Source organism: Strigops habroptila, chromosome 4 (assembly GCF_004027225.2).
Source record: "Strigops habroptila isolate Jane chromosome 4, bStrHab1.2.pri, whole genome shotgun sequence".
NCBI lineage: Eukaryota > Metazoa > Chordata > Aves > Psittaciformes > Psittacidae > Strigops > Strigops habroptila.
In genome coordinates this window covers 16,949,103-16,973,182 of record NC_046358.1, presented here as the reverse complement: position 1 = coordinate 16,973,182, position 24,080 = coordinate 16,949,103, and the positions used below count along the sequence as shown (strand labels likewise).

General features: G+C 49.6%; 1 protein-coding gene across 5 annotated transcripts in view; it reads right to left on the bottom strand.

Annotated features, from left to right (window-relative positions):
- DAAM1 (dishevelled associated activator of morphogenesis 1) overlaps nt 1–24,080 on the bottom strand; it is a 96,658-nt gene that overhangs the window by 16,135 nt on the left and 56,443 nt on the right. For 4 of the 5 annotated variants that reach the window (XM_030482614.1, XM_030482612.1, XM_030482613.1 and 1 more), the window contains 15 exons: nt 19,524–19,595; nt 17,605–17,699; nt 15,443–15,776; nt 14,986–15,096; nt 14,764–14,867; nt 14,273–14,339; nt 13,812–13,929; nt 13,563–13,701; nt 13,032–13,090; nt 12,523–12,710; nt 11,893–12,201; nt 11,670–11,777; nt 7,610–7,639; nt 6,061–6,164; nt 564–648 (listed from right to left, as the gene is read on the bottom strand). In XM_030482614.1, the coding sequence (XP_030338474.1) occupies nt 564–648; nt 6,061–6,164; nt 7,610–7,639; nt 11,670–11,777; nt 11,893–12,201; nt 12,523–12,710; nt 13,032–13,090; nt 13,563–13,701; nt 13,812–13,929; nt 14,273–14,339; nt 14,764–14,867; nt 14,986–15,096; nt 15,443–15,776; nt 17,605–17,699; nt 19,524–19,595 (1,923 nt within the window). The remainder of the gene's footprint in view (nt 1–563; nt 649–6,060; nt 6,165–7,609; nt 7,640–11,669; nt 11,778–11,892; nt 12,202–12,522; nt 12,711–13,031; nt 13,091–13,562; nt 13,702–13,811; nt 13,930–14,272; nt 14,340–14,763; nt 14,868–14,985; nt 15,097–15,442; nt 15,777–17,604; nt 17,700–19,523; nt 19,596–24,080) is intronic. The other variant, XM_030482616.1, reaches the window with a different exon arrangement.

The following is a 24,080-nucleotide window of genomic DNA, read 5'->3' as shown; positions in this document are numbered from 1 at the left end:
TGCAATAGATGTACTACATCTGCTCCAAGAAGGTTTCGACATCAGCTCTGCCAAAGGACTTTGATTTGCTGCAGCTCTACCTATTTGCAGATGGAAATTTTGTGCAATGAATACTCCCTACTTCTCTGCTGAAAGTGCAATTACCAGCTCAGCTTTAAGGACCAGTGCATAATATGCTTCCAAAGGGATTCAGAGGGGGTGAACAATGGGATTCCCTTTTTGAGGACTGCACAAATGGTGAACAACCTTTCAAAAATGATCCCCCACTGAGCACAAACTTTAAGCTGCAACCACAAAATGGGCAACTGGCCCAGCCTTAGGGTCCCAGGACAGACCCAGGGTACAGGCATGGCACATGGAGGCCATGCTGTTCTCAGTGCCAATGCTACAAAAAAACTGCTTTCCTGCTGCTCCAGCCGTTTCGGGTGGTTTTTCAACATGCAGCTGGTAAATAATCTGGGGCCCTGACAGACTTCTTAAAGCTGTGGTTTGGTCTCGAGAGCCTTGCATAGTGTGGTCTCAGCATGAAGCAACTATGGAGGGGCACAAGACACGCTGCCCACCTGCTCCAGCATGTCTTTCGGGAGGTCCTCCTGCTCGTCCATCGTCAAAATTGCTCGTTTGATCTCCTCATTTGAGAGTTTCAGCCTGGGAGATGGAGGGGAAGGAGAGTTATTCGTAGCACAGCAATCGGGCAACGTTCAGGAGCATTTAATTATGCACCCATGCAACATGAACAGCTTAATTCTCAGACAGGAGCAGCATCACAATAACACTATACAGTGTCTTATGAAGAAGGACATGTGAGAAACATGGTAGGACTGTGCAAGGCACAGCACAGAACAGCCCTGGCCCCACTGCAAACGGCAGAGGGTCAAACGCCACTGGCAAATTCCCTCTCCCCACACCACAGCTGCCATCCCCTGTTTTATACTATCTTGTTAGTATTGTAAGTAGTATATTATACACATACTAAAAATATATAGCTTATATGTAACTCTTGCCCAACAATGCTGCTCCTGCAGTGCTGGCATCCCCAAAGGCCACAGGGCCAGCAAGGGTCACACTCCCTGTCAGCAGCACAGCACAGCCTGTGCTCAGGAGAGCAGCTCAGCGCTGCACCTGAACCCCCTGCCACAACCCCTAAGGAAAATATGGCCAATTTCTGCTGCTTTTCTTGGATTTGAACATTGCTTCTCCCACCCCCCCCCCAGCCACCTTTGATTGGTGTCTCCCTCTAGGAAAACAGGGAACAAAATCCAAAATCTGGGGAAGCAGATGCTCAGCATCCCAGGAAACCCACCAGATTTTTTTTTTTTTTTTTTTTTTTTTTTTTTTTTGAGGGGTGGGTTCTCGATGTGGTTGGAAGTGTTAAGAGGCTGGAAACCACCCCCCCCTCTACCTTGTTCTTCCTCTACTTGATGTAACAGGAACTGAAGATGTAGCCTCAAATTTGAGGTTTCTAAAACCACAGACCACTATATCCCAGCAAGCAATACCAGTCTGGTGTTCCCTGGCAGTGGTTTATTTGACAGCTGCCTGAACCAAGCTGAGGCAATAGATAGATAGAAAGATGCCCTCAGCAATTCCTGGGCTAGAACAGTCATTAATTACAGTTTACTATGTCTGCAGCACTCCCTGTGACTGCTCCCTGCAAAGACTTTGATTGTAAAACCACACATATTTTAATTCACATTTTAATTCACATATTTAATTCACATATTTTAATTCACATGAATGCATTGCGGTTCATAAAATAATCTAAATGTAAAAGAGGGAAAGCCCAGAAACTGCTGCCAACATTCTATCCCTTGCCCAGCTTGCAGTGATGGTTAAAGCCATTGCAACAGATAGAGTTTAAAAACAAAATCCCCTGTACTTGCAGGCAGGGAAGAGTTGCACAGTTGAAAAGACCTGCCTGTGGGCTTTGAGGAAACCCATTACCCCAGTCTTGGCAATCCACGCTGCCAAGAGATGCTGAAACACTGGATGTGCCTCAAAGGAATGAGCTGAAACCAGAAACACACCCTACTGGTGGGATGTGAGACCTTGGAAGTCAACCTGATCAGCAGATCAAAAAGATCGGGAGCTGACTTGATCACTAAGTAATTAAATGAGGGAGGTATTTTTCATCCTGGCTTCATTTCAGGGAGCAGACTGAGACCACCGAGCTAGCTTTTGGAAGATGAAGCTAAAGTAGGAAGGGTGCCGGTCTTTAACACCAGGATAGCAAGGGCTTGGTTTGTTTTGAAATCTTTTGTTCAAGACTGGAAGAGAAGGATTAGCTCTATCAAAGTAGCCGGACCTTACAGACCTGGCAAGTAAATATTTGCTCTTTGTGCATCCATGTTTCTCATCCCGTACCTGGTCCTCTCTCACCTCCTGCTTGAGGATGCCCCCCAAGAGATGCTTTGCAAAATGAGAAGCGAGTTAAAATTTCACCTCAGGCAGGAAGCTCACAGAGTGTGCTAAGCAGCAGCCAGGACAATTGCTATGGTCGCTGTACAAGGAGCAAACCCAGGATCCATGGAAAATGTCCTCTCCGCTGCTTGCTGTGATGACACCCTACCTGTCCCGTATGAAGGCAGTGGCCAGAATGGACATGACCCGTGGTGGGATACGAAGCTGCAGGAGGACTCGTTTTACACCCAAGCAGTGGCACAAGAGCACAGACTGCCAACAAATGTCACATCGGTCCCCACCCCAGTGAAAAGCAGACACTACCTGAGTTTGGACATTCTGGGGGATCCCTAGGAGGCAAAGATGCTCCTCTGAGAAGGGCATGGGTAAGCAGCTACCCCTCATCCAAAGTGAACACCTAAAGCACATGCTTTTACTGTGATCGTCTTCAGAAGGGTGGTGAATGACAAGAGTGACTTTTGTAAGCCCTGCTCATTAAAAGCAAAGTCAACAATGAAACATATTTAAAAAGAGAGGCTGAAAAAACCTTTCCCAGGAATCATTACAACCCAGTGCCAAGAACAAGAGCCTGCCCCTGCATCCACAGAGAGCAAGCGCAGGGCGCCAGAAGAAAACAACTTCTCAGACAATTTGATGGGAAAGGGGCCAGTGAAAGCTAGAAGCTTATCTATAACCACAATAATTATCATTGTTGGCAGCAGCTGTCGAACGTGAGCTGTCTGAGAGGTACGGGGTCACAGGACTTGCTGTCACAGGGATTTAAAGCCAGCAGCCTGCCGATGCGAAGTGACAGCTCGCCAGCCTGACAAGCATGAGGTTATTTTGCGTGGCTTTTGTAGAATCCCGCAGAGGACGTAATAAGTGTGAAGGGGAAAAATGGATTCCGCCGGGAAAGGGACTCGCCCTCTTGAAAAGCCACATTCATTTGAGAAAAATGCTTCATGCTGCCTCGCTGAAGAGAGGAATCAAACGAGCCATTCACCGCCAGCACAGGCAGAAAGCGATGGAGCAAGGGCTTGATTTGCATCTCATAGAACACAACAATTAAAACACACACATGTACACAGGAAGCGAAATCAAGGATGTGGTGGGCTCATGGAGGAAGACCCGATAATGCACTGACATAGCCAGAGCATTCTCCAGAAACAGGAAGAAAAGAGAAAGTGTTAAAAATATCCTTGTGCTGCATTACAAGCTGGAGGAAAATCCAGTGATCTCACTGTGCAGTAATTTCTCCCAAAGCAAGGGAAATAGGCAAAAAAATAAATCTACAGTGAGATAAAGTATCTTGCTGGCCGTAATCTTTCTACACTGCAAGCCAGACAATGCCTGGTGAGCTTACAAACGTCTGGGCTAAATCAGGGGCCAAGCTTGCAGGTCCTTTCACATTTGAAAATCTGCCCATCCCCATGGTCGCCGCGTGAGAGAAGCAGGAGAGCAGCAGCCCAGCTGCAGCAAGCTGCTCTGCAAGACTAGTCCCTCTGCAACACTGGGACGAGGGACTTGCTGATCTGCCCAGCTTAGGGATGGGCAGCTGGGCAGGCACAGATGAAAGGGTTTGCCCAAGGGCACAGGGAGTCTGCTGGAGATGCAGGGACTGGACCTGAGCCCAGCAGCCGCATGCTTGGGCTTCATCCCGACACTGCCCTTCCTTTTAGATGCTTGGCATCAAGAGTAAATCACCCAAAGGGTGATACCCAAGGGATTCTGGCAACAGAAACTTGATTGTGGTCCCTTGCAGAAGTGGAGGAAGGAGCAGATTTGGCTGCTGCTGCAGTGCTAGAGAAATGCCCTGCCTAGCTGGCTCCTTTCCCACTCATTCCTGGGAGCACCATAGGACAAACCCCAAAGCACCCCCAAAGTGGCCCACACAAGCTGCTGCTTCCCCAGAGCCACTCGTTTGCACAGGGCCCCAGTGCTGTGGGAGATGCCTGGGAAAAGCTGTATGAGAGTCCTGGAGACCACCCTGCAGGGCAGGTCTGATGCTGCCTCATCCCTTCAAAACGACACAAAGGGGAGGGCAGACAGGCAGTAGCCTCCGTTGTGCCCTTTTTGTAGGATTGATTACTGGTGACTCATTTCCAGCCATCGCTTTCTTGGAAGAGAAAGGTTTGCAGGTGAGATGAAATTAAGACCTTTACTCAGTAATACACACAACATGCCTTTGAAGTTAGGTGCTTGTGTAGCTCCCCTTCCCACCAAAGGGGCTATTTGTGTGCTTAACTTTCAATTAGACACTTAAACCTCTGGCTGAATTACACCTAAACCCAGTCAGACTACGCTCAGCCCACGTATGGAGCAGCCCAGCCAGTGCCCTGAATCCCATGGCTTTACTTGCTAATAGCTGGCTGCCTCAGACATACTCATTTGCCTGCTGCTTTAAACTCTGCTTTCATCATCATGCTTTTTATTCGGACTACTAGGAACTATGAAAATCCCCAGAAGCAACCCAGGGCAAAGACAGCCATAAACATGGCAATTTTACCACCAAACACTGTGGCACATGGCTCGCTGCACTCATCGCTCCTGCTGCCCAGAGCATGCACCGCCACCTCTGGGAGAGCTTGAAGAAGCACCAGGGACTGTGAGTTACCCATCCAGAGGGTTTTTATTTTCAGACATCAGCCTCTACATGCTTTCTAAGGAAGAAAACCAGCTGGGCTGCCCAGGCACAGCACCAGCTCTGCCAGCGCATGGTCTCGGAAAACACAGTATTTCGGAGCTGTGGCTGCAAGCCTAACCTGCCAGTGATGGTGCTCCATCCTGCCTGGTCCTGGGTGGTACAAAAGCTTCTGCGCTTCCAGGAAGTAGAGTGAATATTTCTGAATGGAGCTATGTTTTACTGCTGTTGGGATGATTTTTTTTTTAGTTCTTTCTGAGTGAGCCAGAAACAAGTGGCATTTTCTGCTGCTGTTTGGGTTTGGCTTTGTTTTGTTTTCAAGCAGCTATGCTGATGGTTCGTCCTCTCAGACCTCTGTAGCCTAGCTTCTCCTTTCTCAGGAGTCAGTCTTATTGGAGTATTTATCTTGCCAAAAAAGGTTCCTTTTATCCCCTTGTCAGCAATATGGGGATTTGACTAAACTGCTGGTAGCAGTGCTGAGCCCGCCTGGCGAGGGGCGCACAGGAGGCTGTATCCCAGCAGGGTTGGGTGGTTGTAAAACGGGGACATCCAGAAATCCAGATGTGGCACATGCAGATGTGGCAGAGGACACCCGCTTGGGCAGCCAGGCCCTGGGCAAGTTCTGCTGCTGCTCCCCACACCCTCCTGATACCCAGCGCCTTCCTCAAGCTAACAGAGACCCTCTTCAACCGTCATCAAAGAGCAAACAAAACCCAGGCTGAGGAAGATAAAAAACCAACCCTCCTCCCAGCCCTTGCAAAGGCTCACCAGGTACCCCAGCCTGCCTGGGCCTTTCTAGGGACAGCGAATTGCCACATACCCAGTTAACCGCATTTCCCTCCCGTGACACCCACCACAAATGGTGTAAAGGTATAGCTGGATTCAGGTGTTGCTGGCTCTCCTCCTGTGCTGGCTCCTGTCATTAAACCCCACCTCAGGGATAAGCAGCACCCACCAGCCCAAGGCAGGGTATTAAGCATTCCCCCACTTCCCACTGGGTGAGAAGGCATTAACCGTACCTGGAGAGGAGGATATTGCAATTCTGAGCTCTCCGGCCATCTATGACTGAAAGCTCCTTGACTTTATGCCGGGAACTCAAAGTGTCATCGATAGCATCTTCCTTCTACAACAAAATAAGGAGAAAAAGAAAAAAAAGGAAAGAAAAGCCTGGAGAAAAGCCGTGGAGAAGCAAAGACATTTAGTACTCTCAGCATATAGCAGCATGATACACAGCCGGCCCGCATTAATCAGGAGTGTCACCATGTGTTACGGGTAAAACCCATCGCCTGTAACTGAAACACAGTAAGTGATTTCATAAACCAGAGCTGGCTTTGAAGCCACTGGTTAGAAATGTAAATATTTTCTCAGACAGGGAAGATTTAAAAATCTGCAAACACACAGGCGCTGCTGAATAAATAAAGCCAGACTTTCTTAGCATACATATTTGTGATACTTCATTAAATCCTTGCATGAAATATTTCATTACAGGCTGCTGCACACACTCAGCATCACTCTCATCCTCCACCCCGCTCCAAACATCTGTAATTGCCCTTCACGCATCAGTCCTCTTAAGCAAGCTAACCAGTGCAAGCCACCAGACTTGCAAATGGAACCTGCAGCATTTGCTGCTCTTTGAGTGAAATTCTCCCAAAATAAGGGATTTGAAAGCAGGAATTGGTGTGGCTTAAGCACCTACATCTCCTAAGCAGCTTAAATATGTTACCTTCAAACCAGTAACAATACATTAATTGTCATTTGTGGGTGAATGGGCAGATCTACATAACAGCAGTTTTGCAGGGTTACCCAAAGGGTTCATATTGCCCCCAGTTTTAATTTACCATATTGCATGTTTCAATATGGTTAATCAATTAAAAGACAGCCATTTAATCCTTCTGGATGGAACATAACCAGGAGCTGCAAGGTCCCACATGCTACAGATCCACACTACATGTCTATAAGCATAGCAGACCTGGCACGCAGCCACTGCACAGGTTGACAGTGAGCACAGAAGTTTCCATTTTTTACTCTTTTTCTTGTTTGAATGAAAAACAAAACAAAACAAAACAAACAAACAAACAAAAAACCAAACAACCCAGCTAGGAGAAGCAGGAAGCTGCTGGGACAAGTGGCATAGAGCGAAGGCAGTGGCAGATAAGCCCCAAGTCACCTACCACCAGATGCCCCTCTTGTGTGCCTTGCCTGCTCTGATTGTGATGAAACAGAGCTTCAAACATAGGTATGACTTATTTCCATCTTTTAAACAGCGAAAATGCTTAGGGATAAGAGCTTCTCTGTGTTAAGCTGCATCTGAAAAGTCAAGCCCTGGACTCAGATGTTGCCTTTGGTATCAGTTCAAAGAGCAGAGAGGGCAGCTTCTTACTTAGCAGCCTCCCCAGCACCAACTTTCAAGCTGCTACTCCTGGTGATCTCTGTACTTCTCTGATTTAATCCCCACTTCACAGCATGTTAACCCCCCACAGCAGCACATGTGTTCCCTGCATGCACAGCCCCATGCTCGCCCTGCCCTCGCCACTCATGGGTGCCAAGCTCCTGAGGATGCTTGCTTACCTGTCTGGAGTTACCATTCACAAAGAAGTCCTACAGCCATAGCAGAAGCATGGAAAAGGCAGTAAAAACACATGCAGTTCAGTGATCTCAGCAAAACAAAAAGGAACTGAATCACAGACAAGGGGAGGGTGCAACATGGGGGGCTTGGCAGCATGGGGAGGCCTTCAAGTTCTACCAGCACCAAGATAGGAGAGATGCACATGAAAATGTGGTGAGGATTAAAAGATGCACAGAAGGGGAGGGCTGATGGGAGAGGGAGAGGTGGCGCTCTGAATGAATCAGGCCAAGGTGCTGGTGTGCAAGGAGCTGAGGAGGGGACATAGGATGAGGCAGGGAGATGCTGGCCAAGCCCTGCCACTGCTCTGTGCGAGAGTCAGCAAGCGCCCAAAGGCCCACCACTGCTCAACCTGCCGTGCTGGGGAAGAAAATTGCTAGAAAATTGCAAATCTGAAGGACTGAAATGCCAGCGTGACTGCCAGAAAAAACAGGGCTTTCAAGTGGAAATTACGAGAGGCTCATCCCGGAGCAAATCGGGCCGCAGCAAAACTTTACCATTTGCCATGGCAACAAGTTTTCTCTTGAATTCTCCTCTGACAGGGACAACTACCCTTCTCCGGGGCTTGGCAGCCTGGCCAAATGCCACCCTGATGCCCCAGTGGCACCATGCTTTTCCAAAGACCTGGTTCTCCTGCTGGGCTCCCCCCACCAGACTGGAAACATGTGAGCAAAGCCGGCACCACACACACGTGCATGCACACATGGGGTTTTTCCTTCCTCATTCCCTGGGCTGCATCTTTTTTTGTGTGTGTGTTTGGCTCAAGAGACCACCCAGCACCTCTGTGATGGGGAGGGAGGTTTCAAAGGTGCAAAAATGGTTCATTTTATTTATTTATTTGTTTTTAACAGAAGGCAGGCAGTGACCAGAGGTGGTAGGTGGGTCCAAACACAGTTGGTTTACAAGGGTGCTTCCCTCCAGCCCTCAAACCAGCCTCATCTCTGCACCTTTTGCTTGCACAAACTGTGATCCAGCATCTGCTGCAGGATGGTATTGTAAGAAGGAGTAAGCTTTAAATCTGCTGCCACAGTTCCTACAAGCGTTCCCCAACCCTGTTGTCCCTGGCCCCTGTGGAGGTCACTCTCATTTGCACAGAGGAGCTCAAGGCTTTTCTCCTTTCATCCTTTTTTGGGAGATGAATTCTTTCCCAGCTCACTGCTAAGCCCCTGCTCCAACAACACATATATTTTCCACTTGGCCCTGGCTCTTTTACATCACTCACTGCTGCAGGACCTGCCAGGACTGCCCTGGCTGTGTCACTGCTACTTATCGGCATTGCTCCCAGCCTCTTCCCCCCTTTTCAGGCTCTCAAAACATCTCTGATGGAGATGCTGACCCCTGTGTAGCACACGTAAGCCCTGAAGGCCCTAGACTTGCTTTTCTCCATCACCACATGCACATTGTTAAGCAGCTATCCCCAGTCCTGCCAGGTCCTCATGCCACAGCCTGAAACACAGACTTCCTGTTGGTTTTTGTTTTATCTAGCAAGATTGGCAAATGTTGGTATTATGTACAGCTGTGGGACTGAGCCCTTCTCTTGGGACAGGGACATTTGCAGGCCCTCAGTAGGCAGAACGGGAAGGATACAGGCTCTCCTGACAGCTCAAGGCAAGTACCAATGCTTTGTCCAGCATGGGGAAGGGATGCTCCCAGACTGAGCCCCAGGAAGCCCTGAGGGCTCCATATGTGGAAAGGGCCTTTCCTGAGCGCTGCAGAGCTCACTTCATAGCTTGTGTTTACATCCCAGACTGTAGCATGCGAAAAGCATTTAAAGAAATGCTTAAAATTAAGAGCATCATTAAGTCTCACGTCTGTGCACTAGTTAGGGATTCTGAGGTACTGTGGCAATAAAACCCGCCAAATCCCATCAATAGCAGCTCCACAAGGGCCACTGGTGGGGTGCTCAGAGAGCTCTCTGAACCACACATGCCTCTACATGCTGCCCCCAGACCCTGCTGGGGTACTGGCCACAGTGATGTACTACTCAGCCATGTGGTTTCAGAGCCCTGGTTTGCTCAGGGCACGGGCAGACAGACAGCACCCAATGCCCCAGGTCCTGTGGACATCATGTCTCAAGACAACTGAGAGGTGGAATCAGAGCAAGTGATTTTTGGCCATGCACTCAAGACAGGGAGCAGGGATGAGAAATTCCCACTCTTCCCCTGCTTGTTCTGGACAGACACCAGCTTTCACTAGAGCTCCAAAATGCTGCAAGTTAATAAGGCATTAGTTCATTGTCCTTCCCCGCAAGGACAGCTCCTCCTGCCTCCCACCAAGTGCGAAGTGCCCCTGGTGTGCATGCGTTATCTTAAGGAGCACATCTAACCCCACATGCTGGTGTGTGCATGGCAGCTGAACACAGAGCCATGGTGCTGGCAACGCCAGGGCACACAGCCAGGCACCCTCTCCCCACACTGGGACTGCAAGTGGGGGCACCCTGGGGACCTGCAGAGGAGCAATCACATGCCTTTAGGTCCAGGGAGATGTGTCCCATCACTCAACTCACACAAAACAGTGCTACCCTTGAAGCCGGGGTGAGCCACAAGGAACTTGTGCATCATACTCCCAAGGGTGGCTTCAGCCCCAGCAGCATCTTACAAGTGGGATTTTACCTCCTCTTTCCCAATTTCCCTTCCAGATGCTCTCATCATATCTTCTGCCAGTCCCACCCCAGGCCCTGGCTCCCTTGTTCATCTCCTCTTCAGTCCTCACCCCATCTGGGCCAAAAGCCTGCATCACAGCTCTCCTTGCAGCATCTCTCCCAGCATCTTCCCCTTCTTGCTGGCCCAAATGTCACCAGCCATTTCACCCAGCAGGACCTTGGCCAAGCCGAATTATTTTTAAATTCCTGCCTGGCAATAATCCACAGCACACCAGGTGATTCAGAACTCGGGCAGGCAAGCCAGAGGGCAAACCATCCCGCTGACACACCAGGTTTCTATTCTTGCTGCCCTTCCATTTCCATTTCCTGTCTTCAGACATGCCCTTCAGTAGGTATGAGTCAAGCTCCAGAAATGCTGGAGGAAAGATCCAGCACCGTGGTCACCTATTCCCAAAACACACCAGGGCAGCATGTACTTCTGGTAGGTTACTCCTGATATCTGTCCTGCTCTAATCTATCCTGATCTTTCCCTCAATTAGCCTGCGGAAGAGATTAAACTCTCACACTGCCTAAGGAGCTTATATGTCAGGCCCACTGCTTTCCTGCACCGTTCCTCTGCCTAAGCCTGGCAAGAGCAGGACAAGCTATTCTCTCCTCTCAGCAATGCAGCCAGACGTTCAGCAGGTGAACATGTTTTTTCAGCATTACTCCTTGCATTTTCTCCTGCCTTCTTGAAAAACTCATTGTTTGTACCCATTGTGGTCCTGCCTGGCGTAAAATAAGTGTCTAATTTTCTTCGTGTGCTTTGATGCCTTCCAAACTGGGGCAATATTGCTTGAGCAGGAGATTAAAAAGCAGAGACTTTTGCCTGCAGTGTCATTATTTTGGTTTGGGATTTGCTTTTTTGTTCAAAGCTTACATTTTGCTCTGGGCTCACTACAAAAATAAAAGAAGAGATCCACCCATGGTAGATGTGGGCAAAACTTAGTCCTTCTTGGCCAGAGAGAGATAGAAATTTTCCACCCAATACAGAGACATGAAGCAGTTGGTGTGAAGAGCAATTCAAAAATATTACCCAACTGTGGCCACATCTGGGGGCTATTTTCATACATTCCCTGTCTCTTCTTTTGTTTGCTTTTTTTGGTGATCCATCTTCATTTCACACGTGGTCAGGTGCATGGTCAGGGGCAAAATCAGGCACATTGAGCCATGAATAGCCACTTCAACACAAAAACACTGGCATGTGGATGACAGAATGAAGCAGACCGAGTCGATCTGGTAAACACAGTGTTGGTATGAAGTAATGATGGGAGATATGTCTTGAGACCACAAGTGAAACCACGTGATCTCGTAACGGTGACACCTTGCCCATATCCCCACATGCCCCCTGTGCCAGCCGTTACCTGCTGTCTTTGGTAGGCAGAGAACGTCCTTTCCAGATCTTCAAGGTCCAGGATTTTGAACACTCTTGCATCATCTATATCGGTCCACACAGTGCCTGCCAGCTTGTTCTGCAAGACAGCAGGAGCACTGCAGGTTGGGGGTCCCCTGCCCACGTGACCTTACATCAACCAGGTGGCCATCTAGCACCTCTGGTTTCACTACCCAAATTATTGCCCAGCTTACCTCTGGCAGCTTGGACCAGTTGAAGGACTTGAGGGCATTTGTTGGCTGTGGGATGCTCTTCTTCTTGAGGGCAAAGCCCAGAGGTGCTCCTGGGGGAGGCATCACCCCATCCAGGGGTGGGGGTCCAGGAGGGGGTGGGGGACCGCCTGGGGGGGGTGGTGGTGGTGGAGGTGGTGGGGGACACCCCCCTGGGGGTGGAGGTGGTGGAGGAGGGGGAAGAAGGGATCCAGGAGCTGGACAAGGTAAAGGGCCACCAGGAGCTCCTGGTGGCAATGGGGGTCCTCCAGGGCTGGCAGCACAGATCGCCCTCTGGGAGAGAAAGAGAAGGGAGGACCGGTCATCTGGAGCCAGGGGACACCACCCAAGAAATGCCCCCATGCTGATTTTTAATTGTTTTTGCCAAAAATTTAATCAGCATAGGAAGCACTCAAAAGCTTTAGCATGCCTAACGGAGGTCCGATGCAGCTGAGACGCAAAATCACCCCATTAACACAGATGGACATCTTGGTGGCCCTCCCAACAAGCATCGCTCTCAGCCCCCTGTGCCGCTCAGCCTGCAGGAACTGAGTGGCAGGTGTTTGCAGGGAGTTTGGGACTGGTCCACAATGGGGAGGAGGTTTGGGGCCTCACCCTGGTCATCTCATGGAGTTGCACTGTGAGATCTGCCACTTGCTGCTTGACCTGCTTGTGCTCGCTGGACTCCTTCTCCAGCTTCTCCTTCATCTTGTTCAGTGTCTGCATCATTTCTTCCTTCTCCTGGGCCTTGGCATCACACTCCCGCTCCTTCTTTTCCAGCTTCTGCTGAAGCTCAGTGTGCTCTGAAACAGCCCCATGATACCACTTTTGGTGACAAACACGCCCTTTTGGCTAACAGCAGCATGTGGGGGACAGCAGAGAAGCTGTGCAGTTAAGGAAAAGGAGCGTGTACTGTGCCTTAATTCCCCAGCCAGTGCCTCCCTATGAAAAAATTATCTGCTTTGCCCATTTCCTTTGTAAGCCCCAGAGTGTGATATTACCTCAGTCACTCAATAAAGCCTTCAGAGTCCATCCAGCTAAATACATGTATACATTATCTGTTGAGCTTACTGTGCATGCTATGGTTAAAGCTAATGCTGTATACCTCTCCATACCATACTCACCTTTTCGCATTTTTTCTGCTTGCTCTTTCCACTGTTTCACTTCATTTTCATTTACTAACCTAAAAGGAAAAGATATATAGCACATGAGACAATTCTACTGTAGTAAACAAGCAACTATCACCAGCAAGAAACATGATTGAGGAAGCCTGGGCAGTGGGATTTCAGGCTCTCATACTGGCACACCATCTCTGTTGTGGCCTGCCCCCCCAGCAGGGTTTTGCAGTCTGGGATGCAGTGCTGTCTCCAGGGATGCTGGCTTGCCCAACTGAGGAGCAGAAACATCACCAAGTGACAGCAAGTGATGAATAAGGAACAGTGACAGCAGCAGTCACGGGAAATATCAAACTGAGAACAAAGGCTGAGCTTAATTCACCTGCACATCATGCTTAAGAAGTCAAAGTGATGCCAACCCAGCAGGGATAACCCTGAGCCCTGGCCCTCTTGCTGCTGGAGCGGGAGGTGGCAAAGCCATGGCAGCCTGTGTCAGTGCTGCTCAGCAGCCAGCCCCAGGAAAGGCAGGCGAGCACTTACATTCGGACAACGTTTTTAATATTGAAGTTTTCCAGGGGAGTGGTGTCAGGGTCCTGCCCTTTGTCACTCTGGATGACGATCTGCTGCACGATCCTGTCAAGCAGCAGCCAGTACTGGACAGTGTTGCCACTTCTTTTATCTGGAGGGGAAGAAGGGGAGAGCAGGGAGGTCGCTGCCGCCCCTGGGCAGGAGATGTGGGCTGCCAAGCCCTCATCAGCTGCGGGTTTCCTCGCCTTCCCCAGGACTCACAAGGCATTTGGAGACAGTGGTGCAGGATAGACATAAAGTGCGGGTACGCCTCAGTGTGTGTCAGCCTTTTCCTCGTCAGCTCGAACATCTGAGTCGCACTTTTGGTGTCAATGTGGACCTGCAGACACGAGTGAAGCAAGGTCAGGCCATTGGACAGGCAATGGCACAGCCTGTTTCAGCTCCAAACTCCACAAGCCATCTCCACCCCATGCCTGATGCACACACAAGCCCCACTGCCCTGCAAGGGGCAAATAGCACTGGTTGGCAGCCACAGAAGAGGGATGAAGGAGACTCTAGGATGGAGGTTGCAACAGAGCATGGCAACAGAAGATAGATTTCCAACCTCCAGATTTTATCCAAAAGACCACACTTTGTCCCAGGCCACGTAGGTGCTTTTAAAAGGAACTGTGACATCGAGTGCTGGTGTCTGCATCAGCAACATCAGTAATGTTCATACTCACCAGCTCAAATCTTTTGGCAAATTCCAGTTCATCTTCATTTCTAAGCATTTCGAAAAAATCTAAGTGCCTGAGGAAAGAAAGGAAATAAAAAAAGACTGTTAAAAGCAGATTCAAATGTGACAATTAATAAATCGCAGGCAGACGGTCTGGCAGCAGCCCAGAGACTTGAAACATAAACTGGATCTTCAGTCTCAAGCTCTCAGTCATTACAGCTGTCCAAGGAGCCTTCTGGGACAAGAAGAGGAGGAGGAGGAGGGCTGGCAGCATCTCCCAGGTCCCCAGTGGCATATCCTTCCTGGCTCAACCCTACATTAGAATGCAGCAAAACCACACTAGGGTTTTCTCCTTCTTCTCTGGTGACGCCAAAGGATTTCCTCAAGAGGGGTAAGTCTAGACCCACATGCTTTCCCCAAAGGCCACGTGCAGAAACCAGGAAGCAAGGGCACAAGGAAAGGGCAAAAATAACCACTGGGCTGGGAGTCACTACTCACCGGTCGAGGGTTGAATTTTCATGCTCTCTTAGTTTATCAATGACTGGCTGGATCCCGAGCATGAGAAATTCATATCTCAGATGGAGTCTGAAATCCAGGCTTTCCTGCAAGGGACAATTGTGGGATCAACATAGCAAGGTGCACATCCTCAGAAAGCTTACTGAAACAAAGCTGCCCCAAATCCACCAAAACACCTCCCTCTCCAAGAGCCCTGGTGCTCACCACGCCTGCCCCCTGGCTTAGGACTGCATTGATGAAGGACATGATGGCTGTTTTGAGGTTCACTTCATCTCGATACCGCCCTGTGCTCTTGTCCAAGTCATTGATCAGCGTCTGCCAAATACACAATGTCGTTAAACACCCAGTGACAGCCCCAGTGCTGCACAAATGGCCGGGGGACACATGCAGGAACAACTCCTCATGGTACTCCTTCAGCCCCTGTAGCAACCTGCTGCCGATGGATCACCAGCTGCTGCCTGCTGTAACGCAGCCCACCCCAGCATCCATTTCAGCTAACATGGGCCCATCCAGATGTGCTGCATCTGGGGTAATTCCCAGAGTATCTAAGTTGCAAACAGCCACAAAAAATTATATGAAAGCAGCATTCAGATATACAGGAGGAATAAGGGACAAGAATGCCAAATTTCAGGAGCTGAGGGGCGAGTCAAGGCCCACCTACCTGAAAACGAGTCCGTTCGCTGGCGTATTTCTGGTAGTGCAGCATTGCCTCCAGTACCTTTTTGTGGCCCCCGGGAACCAGGCACACAGCGCCCATGATTTCCAGCACTGCCACCTTTGTCTTAATATTCTCTGTGCTCAGACTCTGAGCAATTACATTAATACTCTCTGAATGAGCCAGGACGTGAGCCCGGCCCAGGGAGTTGTTCATTAGTGCTTTTATACATCCAATGAGCGAGGTATGTATTCGAGACTCTGCCGTCTCATAGTCCATGCTTTTGAGAAAGTTCAGAATACACGACAAGCCATCCAGATCGATGAACCGGGTTACAAATCTGTCAGAAAGAGGGGAAAGAGGGCTTTTAGCTTTAAAACCAAATGCTAAAGGACACTTTACCCTCAAACAGGGCTGACTTGTCTGTTGTTGTAAACCTCCTTATATAATTTTCCCTGGACCTTGGATAGCAGAAAGCCTGCAGGATTCCTATGGCCCAGAGACAGGAATGGGGTCGCAAAAATCAAATTAACTGGTGCCCAGCAGCGTAGGCAACCAGGTATCATCTGCACAAAGTTGTTCAGAGCTAGGATATTTGGAAGAACATCAGCTAACCCAGCCCTCAGTATAAGCCCCAGGATGGAGGTAAGGAGTTTGCAGCCAAGCTGCCGTGAAACCTTCCCAGTCTCCAACCTGAGCCATAAATCCTACTCTCTTAGGACCAGCTTTGCAGAGGACTGGAAGAAACTCCCAAGACCTGGAGTCGCCTCCTCATCAGCCACGGACACTCCAATGTCAGCCGAGCCCATGATCATGATGCCTGCTAGACTTTCTGCCTCCTGCTACCTTTCCTGCCTCACCATCCATATCCTTCTCCTCCCTTAGGAACATCTCACCAATTTTAAGGGATTTCTGATTTTTATGATGACTTTTAACACAGCTAAATAGAAAGCAGACAGCAAACTCATGGCAGCACCCTAGGCAGATTCACTAGAGCAGGCAGACATAACACTGCATGCCACTCAGGCATTTTAGAACCTCCCTGCCTGATGCCATCCAGGCTGGGTGTATTCTGGTTTATCAAAAGACATGGGTTCAGAAAGCAAATGAGCCAAGAACATCCCAGCACTGGGGTGATTTTAATTCAAAACAAGCCATGCTGATGTGCAGCAATAAAAGAGGTAATTGCAGGCTCAAGGGAAACTGACTGCTTCAAAGCCTGCTCTTCTTTCAGCCAAAGTCAATAGGAAATTTGATGTTGACTTCCTTGGGAGCAAAAGCAGGTCCAAAAGGTAAAATTTTCTAGAGAGCCTGCTGCATCCCTCTGAATTCCAGTGAGACAGACTCGCAAAGCACTCTTAAGAACTTTGCAAAGTTTCATGACTGGGAACAAGCCCTGCTCCCAGGGCACTTTGGGGAGCCAGCACCCAAGAGGTCCAGGTTTCACAGAAATTGGGTGCTCACCCTCAACCCTGGGGGTTTCTTACCAAGTACCATCACAAGAACCATTGCAAAAAAGAAATGGAAGAGGGGAACACATTGCAAGCAATGGCAAACTTGTTTCTTCCATAACCCAAACAGGTCAGGCATTTCTTAATGAAACATATTCCCATCAGAAAATGTTGACCTGAGGCATCTTCAAGCTTTTGCAGACGTGTGCATGCAGGCTCCAGAGAAGCTGAGTTTAGGAAAAACTACAGACATTCAGAAGTAGTCCCACCCTTTCTTTATCCTCCCCATCAAAACCTTCTAGCAACATTATTTTCTTTGCATTTCATAAAAGCCTGAATCAGAATCATGTGATTTTATTCCTTTAAAAAGTGCAAGAGAAGCCGAAACTGAAACAAAGGCCCTGGTTGACCAACATTTTTATTTTGTTTTAAATTCAATTTGGAAGGATTTTTTAAGTTCTGTTCCAATGGGAAAAAAAGCAAATTTGCCTGAGCAGATGTGAAGGTCCTGGTGGCTCTTGGCCAATAAAAGGACAGAGGAAAAGGAACAAAATGACAAAAAGTGAATGGAAAAAAGCAAGTGGCATTTCAGGGTCCTTGCCTTCCTCATCCTCTGCAGCCCCCATTTATATTTCTATTTAACCCCCTACTCTCCCAGAGAACTCAAATCCAAAGCCATGACCGCAGCAATAAAGCCAGGAAATGGAAGGGAATTGCCTCATTGGTTTTGTCCGCAGTGCAGTCTTCAAACTTTCAATGGTTTTATTTCTCTCCTCCTCATCTTCTTTTTCCAAGGCGATCAGTGATTTTCTCTGCAACAGGGGAAAGGCAGATGTGAGAGAGGAGGTTTCCCTGTGCAACGCATGCCTGAGGAGTGGGAGTACCTGCCGCCCACCGTCCCAAGCCATAGGAATGGAGTTGTGACTCTAAACCAATTCTGGAAGTCTAAAAGACCAGACCCTTATGTCAATCACAGGACTCAGGAAAAGGAGCAGTGAGGAAAAACCCTCCGTGATCTGCAAGGAGACGACCTGGACAGTGGGATGAATCTGTTGCTTTAGCCTGAAGATGCTGCCTGCAAGCACCCACACAACTCACTAGCACATGTATTTTGAGAGGATGGAGGAGGCTATAAGGATGCAGGAGGGGCTAAGCCAGTACTACTTGGGGTTCACAGAGGAAAGGTGCTAAACTGGGGCAGGGGAGAAGGAGGGATACTTTAGCTTCCCCTGGTACTCACTGCATGCCAACAGGTACCCATGTGCCCCTGCAGAGGAGGTGGGAGGATCAGTGGCTGCCCTGCAGCATGGAGGAGACAGGATGCCGCATCCACGCTCGGGGTCAGCCAGCTGGTCCTGTCACTCCCAGGTCTCCCAGTGCAACCCACCAGTGTGCATCTGGGCTGGGGACAGTGGCTGTGTGTATCTCCCACACAGGATTTCGCTATCCAGCCAGTGTTCGGGATGGGATCCTGACTCCTGCAGCTGTACCTGGGTAACATGGCTACCAGCAGCCCTGGACACGCATGGGGGTATAGCGTACTCACGCCAACTCATGCAATCAAGGCTGCAGCTAAAGCAACGCCTTGGGTGGTTCCTGCACTATACAGTGGTGCACACCTCAGGCTGAGCCCTGCCAGCACAGGCTGAGGCTAAGCCAAAGGAGATAGAAATGGTCCCAGCAGATATACAGAGCTGCACCGACCCCCGCATTTAAGCCAGCTCCTCTTTGGCAGTGTGTCAGGGAGATCAAAGCCACCCTCCAGGCATCTGGCTGGCTTTGATCAGAAGCTCTGCTCAGGCTCAGAGCTTGGCCTGGCTGCCAGCCTGTGGCCAGCCCTGGGTATCCCTACCTTCCCAGTGAGGAGCAGCATGCTCCATCCTGCCTTGCAGTCCCCTGCTCACTCCTCAGTCTTCACTCACCCAACTAACCCTACCTTCTCTGTTGCCCCATCCCTGTGACAAAAAGGCAAAGAGGGGAAAAAGGAAAAAGAAAAATGATGCTTTTCTTTTTTGTTTTCCATGCTGCTCCCAACCCTAGTGCAATGGCCACAAACCTCAACACCTTCAGCCTCTAAAAGCAGGAGTGAAGATGGAGGGGCTCTGAACTGTGCAGCCTTCCAGGAAATAAACTGTATTTCCTACAGAAGAGAGTGCTATTTCTGTCTCACCTGGCAAAATGTCAACAAGAAAGTATTTCATAAAATTATATCTAAGCACACTGGCAGTTCAGGGGCGACACTTGGAGCCACAGCAGCTCCATTGGCCTTCATGGGACGGACAACCTGCAGCACTGTGTTTTGCCATTGCTGCCCAGAGCAGAAGGGTGTCTCAGGCCTAAGACAGTAGCATTGTGCAATCAAAGGGTGTCTTTACAGCCTGGTGGCTTTACACTGAAAACTGCTGTCTGCCATCCATCTCTCAGCCTCCTGGCCTGGGGGGAGATGAAATGCCCTGTGTGCTGTAGAGAACATCTCAATTTTGCAGCTGCGTGTGTTGGTCTAACAGACGATACTGCTGCTACAAACGATACTTGTCACCCTCTTGGGCACAATGCTGGCCATGCCACAGATGTCACCGCTGAGCTGCTACCCCATATGGGGTTCACAAGCATCAAAGCATTGGGGAAATACTTACAGCAGCCATTGAATTCAGCTGATCAATATAAAACTCCGGCCAGCTAGTGGCTCCTTTATTTTCTTCCTGGTCCTGGAGGACGGGGGAAAAGTAAAACAAAGACAGCAGATCAGTAGAAATAGCATTAACATCCCCTGCCCTTCATGACCAACCACATCTGCAGTGCCCTTGAGTTCTTGCATTACTTTATATAAGCATGACTTTCTACATTCTGAGCTCACAACTGACAGCTCCAGCTACGGGAACATTGCCTGATTTACTGAACTAGCATACTTTATATACAATCTACATTACACCATCTGCCTGTGACCAAACTCTGCCCTAGTGATACTGCATCAGTCTTGCAATTATCAGTTTTGGAGAAATCAGACTGAAATTTTACTTCCACATTTCTCTCGTACCAACTCTATAGTATCCTTGAAGTTCTGGCTGCACAGCCTTGATGAATGCGCTTTGTGATCAAAAAAAGAGTCTCTTACAACTAATAAAGAGTGCATGTGACTCAAACTAGGCTCTTGGAGCAGTACCATGGCTTTCCAGCATCTTAAGAGTGACTCCAGGCACAACAGACAACTCTTCTGTGGGCTTCATTAGTTGTTAGGTGGGAATATGTACATGGCAATGTCTCCTGTTAAAGCATATCAGCCTTGGGCCCATGATCTATGGCACTGAATGATGCAGTCTCATTTGGTTATGCTGGTCCACAATGCCCTGCATTTGGTGGGACCCACAAGGGGGTTTCAGGTTCTATTGTGTTCTTGCAGGACATGACTAAAGGACTTCTGAGCCCCGCTTAGATAAACAAGCGCTGTTCCCAGGCACTGCTTGGAGCAAGTAGGCAGATTTTGAGGGAATACTTCAAAATCAACCCTCTTCCCCACCGTATTTTCCTAAAAATTTGTATCAAAAGAAGAAAAAGAGTCACAGCAGAAATGCCACACCGGTTTAGGCTGGAGTCAATCAATACTACACAAATCCTGGACATCTTCCCTTGGCAGATGGGAACACCTTCACTTCACAGCCCGACTCGCTGCACAGATTTGCCCCCTCCCTAACTTTAAGAGATGTTTGCAAAGGTCATCCTACACCACAGTTGCCTGCAATGGTGGCAGCTGGACACCCTACTCTTCTGCCCACATGTCTGTGCATGCAGACAGCTACCAATCCTCCAGCTAATTTCCGCAAGCCCAAGAAACAAATCCCAAATATTTACTGTGATTCAAGAGCATACGTGGGAAATGTTTGTGCATCCAAATTTCCCAAGCTACAGCTTGCCAAAATGAGAACACACCGAGCCAGCGATAGGTAATATGGACAGGACTCAGTTCCCCCAAAGACAGTGCAGCCTGTCCCCACAGACCTGACCGTTCACTGTGCCTGGCTCTGGGATAGGGACGAAAGAAGTTTGAGAGCAACAAGGGACCTGGCAACCCCTGCCCTCTGCTCTAATACTTTGGGTTGTTCTCCCTTCCTTCTCCTGCCAATAACTGAGGTTCTGTATGAAATACTTGATTCACCTGCCCTCCACACCCACCTCTCCAAGCCTTCCTATGCTCTGCCATGAGAAGGCTCTGCACAAAGCCTGCAGGCAAAGATTCTGATTTTCCCAGCTTTCCTGCCCTATTTTAGAGGCTGGCATGCAAACAGTGCCCTGGGGGATGGCAGAGCTGGGGCACCCATGTGTGCCTTTAATACGGTTCAGAAACGGACCAGCTCCTGTCACCTCCTGGAGATGTCACTGGAGGTCCTCCCCAACACCCTGGCGTACCATCAACATCCTCTTATAAGGAGCATTCCTTATAATGTGATCCCAGCAGTGACACCAACTGGGAAGCACGGCAAGGTCCCCACCACGGCACAGCATCAAGAGGTGTCCAGATGCACCCAGCCAGGAGATTTGGGCACGGAAAGAGATCCATGCTGTGGAATGGACCTTCCAGCATGGTGTGAACACCTGTGAAGCAGGAAGGGATCCAGACCTGCTGCTCATTTAAGGCTGAAAAGAAGCAGTGGAGCAAAAAAATAAAGGTCTCCAGGGGGCGAAGGGGGAGGCTGAACAACAAAATTGGCTAAACTGCTCATTTATAATTAACATGCTGCATTATAAATATTTCCCTTTGCTCGGCTCCCTCGGGCTCTTACATTTCCTCCTTGAAACCCCCAATTTAGAGAGCACTCTCAATTAAGTGCAGCAGAACCTCATTAATTCAGATGAGCAGCCGGCCAGGCTCGTTGGAAAGCAGCTTCCCAGGCAAAAGGGGACTGCACAATAAAGCAGGCAAAGATCAGGGCACGGGCTTCCCCCAGCTCACTGCAGGATGTTGCTCAGTGGTAATTATTGTGGCTAATGGTCTACGGCACACTGATAAGTGTCCTTTAGTGCATTCGAGTGGTAAAGAAATCTCTTGACAAAGCGACGAGGCTGGAGGGAAGTGACTCACAAGGATTTGCTCAGAGTCAGGAGGAGGGAGGAACCTCTCTGGGCATCATGGTTTGAAAAGGTGTATTTGTAAGATGGTTTCCCAACACCCAGGATGGGTTTTGGGGATGTGAGTTCTGCAGCCTGCCTTCAATGAGGGATGCCCAGATGCAGAGCTGAGTACCACCACCATCAGCTCTACCGGGTGCTCCACTGCATCCTGCCCATCTGGCACTGAGGAAATGAACATCTCTCAATTCCTTCCTCTCTGCGCTGCGTTTAGGTCTTTGTTGTGTTGGCTCTCACACGGGGGCTGATCAGAACCCTGCTGACAGCCGAGTGCCATGCTGCAGCTTACTACAAGCTGCTCTTTTAGAGGCAGGCTGATGGCTGTAATTGCATAGTGCAGGGATGGGTATTCCTTCTCATCTGTAACATTCGTATAAACATCTCTTGCTGCCCTCGGGGAAGCGGCCCCAACATGCCATCACAGACTGCTCTGCTGCAAAAATTAGGAAATGCTAAAGTCGTGCAGCCAGGGGCAATCTTTGCCCTGTCCCCCTCCTCGTTCCCACCCGCTCTCCACAACACCCACTTCTTCCTTCCAGGGATTGGCAAACAACACATCACATCGCTGCAGCCCTGGCATCACGGTGCCCTCTTCTTGTCTCCGCTGCCCCCTCGCCTTGGGCTCCGGGCACAGGGCTGACAGAGGCTGCTGCTGCTCAGCTTGTTTCACACTGCGGTGGCAGTGCGGGGTGTGTGCTGTCGTGTGAACCCGATAAAGAAGCTCCATCCCCTCTGCTGGTGCCAGGTGCCACGGAGAAAGAAGTGGCCAAAATGCCTCATTAGCCGGAGCTTCTCCAAGTGAAGGTCACCAATCTGCCAGCTCCAGCCATCTCTGCGCTCTTCCCCAGGAGATTTCATGCTCCTCAAACCTGCCACATCTTGGCTACAAGCCTGATACTTCCACAGCCTGTGGAGCATGGCTTCCACACCTTGGGGTGTTAGCAGCTCCCACAGCCAGACTGCCCTTGCCCTTCCTGCTGGGAAGTGTCCTTGGGACACTGGGCAGCAGAACAGAAGAGGTGGTGGCTCAGCCAACAGTTGCTTGAAAGCAGTTTGCAGGCCAATCTTGGCTCCATTTGGGCACTTTGTTATTTGCACCTGGAAGGTGCATCTCCATGAGCTCCTGCCACTTTGACCTGTGAGAACACAGCTGCGGGGAGCACTCTCCTGCTCAAAACATGTCCCTATGGCAGTGGGGAGAAAGACACCTATGAAGCTCGTCAATGCTTCCTTATGGCTGCTTTAGTTCCAAATCAAGCTTCTAGTGACACCTTTTAGATGCCCAGCCTGCAGGTGACATCTCTGTCTGATCCAGCAGCCTCCTTCCCACACTCATGGCCCATTGTGGTGGTGATGGATGTGGAGCTGTTCCAACTGAGCCCTGGAGGGCAGCTGGCCAGCATCCCCACTCACCTGATGTCCAACACACCAGGTTAGATCCTTCAAGGTGAAACCAAGTCGGAAGGAAATTTTGCAGTGTTCCCCCCCGCTCCTTGCTGCTCCGTGACGGTACAGCAAGGGAAAGCTGGCGGCAGCTGGCAGCCCAGCACGTTTTGGGAACCATCCCCTCCCTGCCTGCTGCTACTGATCCACCCGGATGCTGTTTGCAAGGTCAAAAAAGAAGCAGACAGTGATGTGGATGGGTTTGAAAGCCGACTGGTCTGCAGCCTGCACGGGAAGTTTAAATCCAACCCATCTCCGCCAACACAGCCAATCCTTTGCCAGTTGTGTCTTGGTGGAGGTTTTGGCCCAAAGTAGTCCTTGGTTCTTCCTTGTCCATCCAGCTGCTTGGCTCACCCCGGTTTCCTTGCAACAAAACCTCAATGATGCAACTGAAGCTGCTTCCCCATGGAGCAATGCTGTAAAAGGCTGTAACTTCATCAGATTCTCTCCAAGTTGGGATCTCGGGGTCTGAACCGTCCCATCCCAGACCACTCCAGTTTTCTGTATCCTAACACTTCCTATAGCCTCTCTACAAATACACACATGCCCTCTCACACTTTTCCCAGCGTTTAAAAATTATGCTTCCAATAAGCATACATAGCATGACCAGATGCCTTTCACAGTCA